The 6,822-nt window shown below is 51.5% G+C and overlaps 1 protein-coding gene across 1 annotated transcript; it reads right to left on the reverse strand.

Annotated features, from left to right (window-relative positions):
- Positions 1-603: 603 nt before the first annotated feature.
- LOC108785513 (protein FAM187B-like) lies at positions 604-4,924 on the reverse strand. The gene is made up of 3 exons (XM_018554598.1): positions 4,134-4,924; positions 2,289-2,510; positions 604-685 (listed from the first exon to the last, which is right to left on the reverse strand). The coding sequence occupies exons 1-3, from the start codon at positions 4,922-4,924 to the stop codon at positions 604-606; spliced, it is 1,095 nt and encodes a 364-aa protein (XP_018410100.1).
- Between the last annotated feature and the right edge of the window lie 1,898 nt (positions 4,925-6,822).

Here is a 6,822-nt window from a genome sequence, read left to right on the forward strand (position 1 = left end):
GCATGCTAGAAAACCACATAATGATGGTTTGAATGATGCTCAGGAGACAAATGCCGAACGGGCCGTTGTGCGCACGCGCACACTGCCCGTTCAGCATTGCGGCCATCGCAAGTACGATCTGCCTGTCCAAGATGGACAGATCATACGTTTTTTAAATTACTTTACAACCATCGCAAGACCAAGGTCTTGCGGTCTTGGTTGTAAAGTGTATGGGCACCTTTACTCTAATTGGCTTCAGTTCTACTTAGGCATCTCTGTTATGGACACAACATTTAATCAGAACCTTCCTATCTCACATTCCCATCAGTGACCATAAAACAAGAGAGAAAGTCCTTCATAATAATGTAATAAAATCCAGAGTCTCCTCCCCGCAGTGGCATTTCAGTGTTTAGTGGAATCGAGTGTTTTGCTTTCGGAAATATTTCATCTGTCTGTACATTAAAGCTGGCCATACATATGATAGGGTGGCCGGTTTCCCCCCCACTAGATCTTGCCATACCCTAAACCGGCCGTTTAGCATTTGGACTGGTGCCTGCTTTTTCCCAGAGCTCTGAAATGTGCAAAGTGGAAGAGTTCAGTCCCATAACCTCATACTGAATGGAATCAGTGCACAGCGGAGGAAGTGTCAGTCCCGGCATTACCATTGTCCTCGCCGCTGATGTCGGCAATGCGGTCTGCGTGCAGACTACATATGAGTGTAACATGAAGCATGGTCAGAAAGGTAAACTTAGCCCTTAACTTGATGGGTGCAGCTCCTCTGCCTTGCAAAAAAAATGCCAGGCTTTTATAGGGGGCTGCTTTCTGAAATTCATATAAAAGGAAATGGAAATAAAAGTGGACATTCTTGATGAATTCTAAGAACTCTTGTGTCCGTCAATGGACTCCAAGAAAATGATTTTTTTACGGTGAGTACAAAAATCCTATTTTCTTTTTTTGTCCATTGAGGGACACAGGAATTCTTAGACTGTCCACTTCTCCTGTAGGTGGCAGTATAACCCAGCAGTCTAAGGCCTCGTTCACACCATCCTCAGTACGTTCCAGCCCGATTCTGGCCAGAACGCACTGGATAGCATTGTGGCTCAGTTTGTTGTGGGGCGTGAGGGGGCATGGCGGTGAAGTGAATGGAACCGCAGCCACGCCCTCCTGCCGCAATGCGATCGACCTCATTGGAACGCAAGTCATATCAATGCCTGCAGTCCGGTCAAAAAAAAATGCTGCAAGCACTATTTTTTCTGACCGGACCGCTGGCATTGATGTGCCTTGCGTTTCCGTGCAGCCGGAGGGCATGGCTGCGGTGCCATTCACTTCACTGCACCGCCACGCCCCCTCCCGCCCTACAACATACTGAGCCGGCCGCAATGCGTGGCTGCGGTGCCATTCACTTCCCTGCACCGCCATGCTCCCACCCGCCCCACAACAAACTGAGCCGGCCGCAATGCGTGGCTGCGGTGCCATTCACTTCCCTGCACCGCCATGCTCCCACCCGCCCCACAACAAACTGAGCCGGCCGCAATGCGTGGCTGCGGTGCCATTCACTTCCCTGCACCGCCATGCTCCCACCCGCCCCACAACAAACTGAGCCGGCCGCAATGCGTGGCTGCGGTGCCATTCACTTCCCTGCACCGCCATGCTCCCACCCGCCCCACAACAAACTGAGCCGGCCGCAATGCGTGGCTGCGGTGCCATTCACTTCACTGCACCGCCACGCCCCCTCCGTCCCCACAACATACTGAGCCGGCCGCAATGCGTGGCTGCGATGCCATTCACTTCCCTGCACCGCCACACCCCGTCCTACAACATACTGAGCCGGCCGCAATGCGTGGCTGCGGTGCCATTCACTTCACTGCACCGCCACGCCTCCTCCATCCCCACAACATACTGAGCCGGCCGCAATGCGTGGCTGCGGTGCCATTCACTTCACTGCACCGCCACGCCTCCTCCATCCCCACAACATACTGAGCCGGCCGCAATGCGATCCAGTGCGTTCCGGCCACAAACAGGCCGGAACACACCGAGGATGGTGTGAACGAGGCCTAAGAAGTCTAAAAATTCTTGTGAACCTCAATGGACTAGAAGAAAAGGATTTCACGGTGACTACAAAAATCCCATTTATTTTCCTCTACAAGCCTCCCGCCACACCCCGACCTCAAGTTCTGCTTAGATGGTGGTGCCGGAATTAATGTATCACACGCCGATGTGCTTTGATGCACATCCGAAGGGAACCGAAAATCACAAGGGCTATCAGAAATACCCCAAAGATCACAATGATGTATTCGGCGGGGCCGTACTGCTCTGGTACCGGGGGACCCTTTATATCCGGAAAAATTACGGTAAATCGTTCGGTCAGTCTGCGGTCCACATAGCAATCGAACAACCCTCGCTCAGTCTTATTGAGCATATGGATAGACAAGGTCCCGCCTCCGGTTGGGCCGTCCAAGGTGTACAATGTCTTCTTGAGCATCTGCTGCAGACGCGTGATGGATTTTCTTCCATGCATCCAATATACGGGTCTGTGGGTGAAAACACATGTTATTATAGGCTGTCATGACACAGATATGTGTCACAATGTGTGTACTTCTGGTTTGAATGTTCTTCAATAGGTTCAATCCTATAGAACATAGTCAATGGGGAAAATACCTCACTATGGCCACTAGATGGCGCTAAGGATCATAAAACAAATAAATGCATTGTATCCCGTTACTAACGTATTTATTTCCTATGATCCTCAGCGCCATCTAGTGGCCATCCTGCAGTATTTTCCCCATTCACTCTGTTCTGTGTGTATGGTCCCAATGAAGAACATATGACCAGAAGAGAAAATACACAGGACAATTGTTTTCTAGGTGTTCTTGCATCAAGTCTGCATTGATCGATGCAGATCAGTGGGCATGGTGTGAAGGAGCCCTTAGGTAAATATCTTCTACATCAGGGGTGCCCATTAGGTCGCTTTGCGATCGGCTGTGTCCTGACCTCCCACGGTGCTTGTGCGGCTGCCGGCTGAATGTGTCAAACGCCACAGACGGGAAGGGGCGGGACACCTCTCCCCGTGTGCAACGTCGGCCACATTCGGTCACAGACCGTGGGACGACAGGACACCGGAGCACGAGAGGAGACCTGGGAATCTGCTGCAGTGAAGGTAAGAAAAGACAAACAGGGGAGAGACTGCAGAGAAAGTGTGAGAAGAGACAGCAGAGAGAGAGAAGAGACAGCAGAGAGAGAGAGAGAGAAGAGACAGCAGAGAGAGAGAAGAGACAGCAGAGAGAGAGAAGAGACAGCAGAGAGAGAGAGAGAAGAGACAGCAGAGAGAGAGAAGAGACAGCAGAGAGAGAGAAGAGACAGCAGATAGAGAGAAGAGACAGCAGATAGAGAGAAGAGACAGCAGAGAGAGAGAGAATAGACAGCAGAGAGAGAGAGAAGAGAGCAGAGAGAGAGAGAAGAGACAGCAGATAGAGAGAAGAGAGACAGCAGAGAAAGTGAGAGAAGAGAGACAGCAGAGAAAGTGAGAGAAGAGAGACAGCAGAGAAAGTGAGAGAAGAGAGACAGCAAGAAAGTGAGAGAAGAGAGACAGCAAGAAAGTGAGAGAAGAGAGACAGCAGAGAAAGTGAGAGAAGAGAGACAGCAGAGAAAGTGAGAGAAGAGAGACAGCAGAGAAAGTGAGAGAAGAGAGACAGCAGAGAAAGTGAGAGAAGAGAGACACCAGAGAAAGTGAGAGAAGAGAGACAGCGGGAGGGGTTGTATTGAAGTCAATGGCACTGCAGCCACGCCCCCCGCCCGCAATGCGATCGCCCGCACCCGGAACCCAGGCACATTAGTGCCTGCATTCCAGTCCAGTGCGATCTGCAAAAAATAGTGCTTGCAGCATTTTTGCCGATCGCACTGGACCGGAATGCAGACACTAATGTGCCTGCGTTCCTGGTGCGGGCGTGGCGGCGTGGCTGAGGTGCCATTGACTTCAATGCAAGCCACACCCCCTCCCGCCCCTGGATGCAGGTATTTTTTCGTTGGTAGATCTCATTGAGCTCGTCATTTGAAAAGTAGATCTCCAGAGGAAAAATTGTGGGCGCCCCTGTTCTATATCAACTGTCTGCATTGCCTCACATCAGCAAATGAGATTCTGGTTATATTATACTTACTTGTAGATAGTAGATTCTGGGCATGTAAAAGAAACATCCGCATGGAGCAAGGTATGGTAGTTATCTAAAACTATAATCGGGACTTTTTCGGTGTCTGTAGACGGCTTGACTCTACAGTCCTCCCAACATGCCTCGAACTGCAGTTCAGGGGGACGGTGGACAGAGACCCCCTTGAAGGTCCTCCATGCCAGGCCACAGGGCAGGGGTCCTCTCAGTCGAATGGCATCTTTGGAGACTTCGGCGTAGCAATAGCCAATCCTCCTCCTTTCTCCGAGAGATTTACATCGGTCGCAGGGCTGCCATTTACTCCACACGGTGAACATCTGCAAGGTGCCGTCTTCACCAAGATCAGTGGCCGTGTTCAGCAGGGCATTCTGCATCAGGCTGGCATGGGAGATATAAATGTGACTGGCATCCTGGAAATCAACCTCGTAGCTGGCCAGGGTCTTCTCCCCATCTTTACAGATATATACCCCCGTGTCCTCAACTCTGGGAGAGGTGATCTCGAGATCTCCTGAGTCCAGCTTGGCGCGGGACATCAAGCTGGAGAAGGCCAGATGCTGTCCTGTGCTAAGGCCTTTGGTAAGGTTCACAGGTCCGCTGCTCGATATGAAGGTGACAGCTTCGATATAGGGGTCCCTGGCCTCCAGGAACTGCCAGGTGATGGGGGTCTCTGCTGGCCGCTCCCCACATTTTAAGGACATGGGGTTGCTGGTCATAAATGCCTTATAGCAAGGTCCATGAGCTGGGCACTGGAGGATGTTTTCTTGATTTCTCCCAACAGGAACCATGACTACAAGAAGCATAAGAGAAATCGCAACGCGCGCGAGAAACCTCATCTCCCTGTCTGTTCAAACTCAGCAACTTGCATAGCCTTGATGACATCACCGTATCATTGACATCATCACCTTTTCCTATTAAAGCCATGCTGTGGCAGTTATGCTTCTCTCCTAATATTGGTGGAGTAAGCAACCAATCAGAGTCAAGTTTTTCGTCCTAACGACTTCTTCCAGTGCAGATGTGACAAAGATTGGTTGCAGCAAAGCCACACAGAGAGGGGGATTTATCAAAACTGGAGCAGTTGTGCATGGCAACCAATCAGCTTCTCTCTTTCATTTTCAAATCCTAACTGAACATACCGAAGAGCGAAGCCGATTGGTTGCTATTGGAAACTGCTCCAGTTTCTGTCTGCTCCAGTTTTGATAAATTCCCCCCCAGACATTTATTTTTACTTTATTCCTTTGCTACATAAAGGCTTATATGATAAATGTATTAAAATGCTAGTTTGTGGTAACTTGTAGCACATTCAATACCTTATTGCTTGGTATTGTAGTACAGTGCCCCTTATTTATATGGGTTTGTACGAGACTGTCTCTCCAGGGCAGGGGTGGACAACTCCGGCCCTCCAGCTGTTGTGGAACTACAAGCCCCATGAGGCATTGCAAGACTCTGGCAGCCACAGGTATGGCTAGGGTTGCCACCTTTTCTTCAAGTGAAACCCGAACGATCTGGCGCCGCAATTTTATTTTTTGGGGAATATAGAGGAGAGACGGCCAAGGGAGGGAGTAAGGAGACCGGCTATAGAGGACTACAAGTTCCAGCAATACATTATACACCAATACAAAATAAATATCAAGAGATTGTTACGGGGTGGCTCCCTGATGTCTCCAGGGTCTCAGGTGGACTCTGCGGACTCTCACCAGGGCTGTGCTGGCTCTCAGATGGACTCTGCAAGCTTTCAGATGAGCCGTTGAGGCCTTCAGATGGGCTGTGCGGGCTCTCAGGTGGGCTGTGCGGGCTCTCAGGTGGGCTGTGCTGGCTCTCAGGTGGGCTGTGGAGGCTCTCAGGTGGGCTGTGCGGACTCTCAGGTGGGCTGTGCGGACTCTCAGGTGGGCTGTGCGGACTCTCAGGTGGGCTGTGCGGACTCTCAGGTGGGCTGTGCGGACTCTCAGGTGGGCTGTGCGGGCTCTCAGGTGAGCTGTGCTGGCTCTCAGGTGGGCTGTGGAGGCTCTCAGGTGGGCTGTGCGGGCTCTCAGATGAGCTGTGGAGGCTCTCAGATGAGCTGTAGAGGCTCTCAGGTGGGCTGTGTGGGCTCTCAGGTGGGCTGTGCGGGCTCTCAGGTGGGCTGTGTGGGCTTTCATGTGGAGTATGCAGACTTTCAGGAGTGCTGTGCGGTGTCTCACCAGGGGTCTGGAGGCGGGCAGCGTGGTGTCAGGAAGACATAGGAGGACATGTGCGCGCCGGCGCCTGTTTACATGCGCCTGTGGCTCGCAGGAAGGCTGCCAAGGTCCCACGCTTGCTGGGGACCTCCGCAGCCTTCCTCTGAGCAGCGGGCCCGCACATCTCCTCTTCCGTCTTCCTGACACTTGTCAAAAAATTGAAAGCGTCCGGGTGTCAGCTGCCCTGTAACCCGGACACGGGACTGAAAAACCGAACTATCTGGGTGAATCCTGGACAGGTGGCAACCCTAGGCATGACTCCCAGGGGCAGTAACATGTTGGGATTTGTATTTAAAGCTTAGCTGAAGGGCCGGAGTTGCCCACCCCTGCTCTAGGGGTAATCTGCATATCATGCACCTTTGCTGTACAACTGCGGAGACTAAAACAGTAACATAAGAAGGCTCCAAAAGATGTATTGATTATGGGCACATAATCAATAAATCCTTCTGAGACTTCTTATGTTACCCTCA

This window comes from Nanorana parkeri, unplaced genomic scaffold, assembly GCF_000935625.1.
Source record: "Nanorana parkeri isolate BGI_ZX_2015 unplaced genomic scaffold, ASM93562v1 scaffold166, whole genome shotgun sequence".
NCBI lineage: Eukaryota > Metazoa > Chordata > Amphibia > Anura > Dicroglossidae > Nanorana > Nanorana parkeri.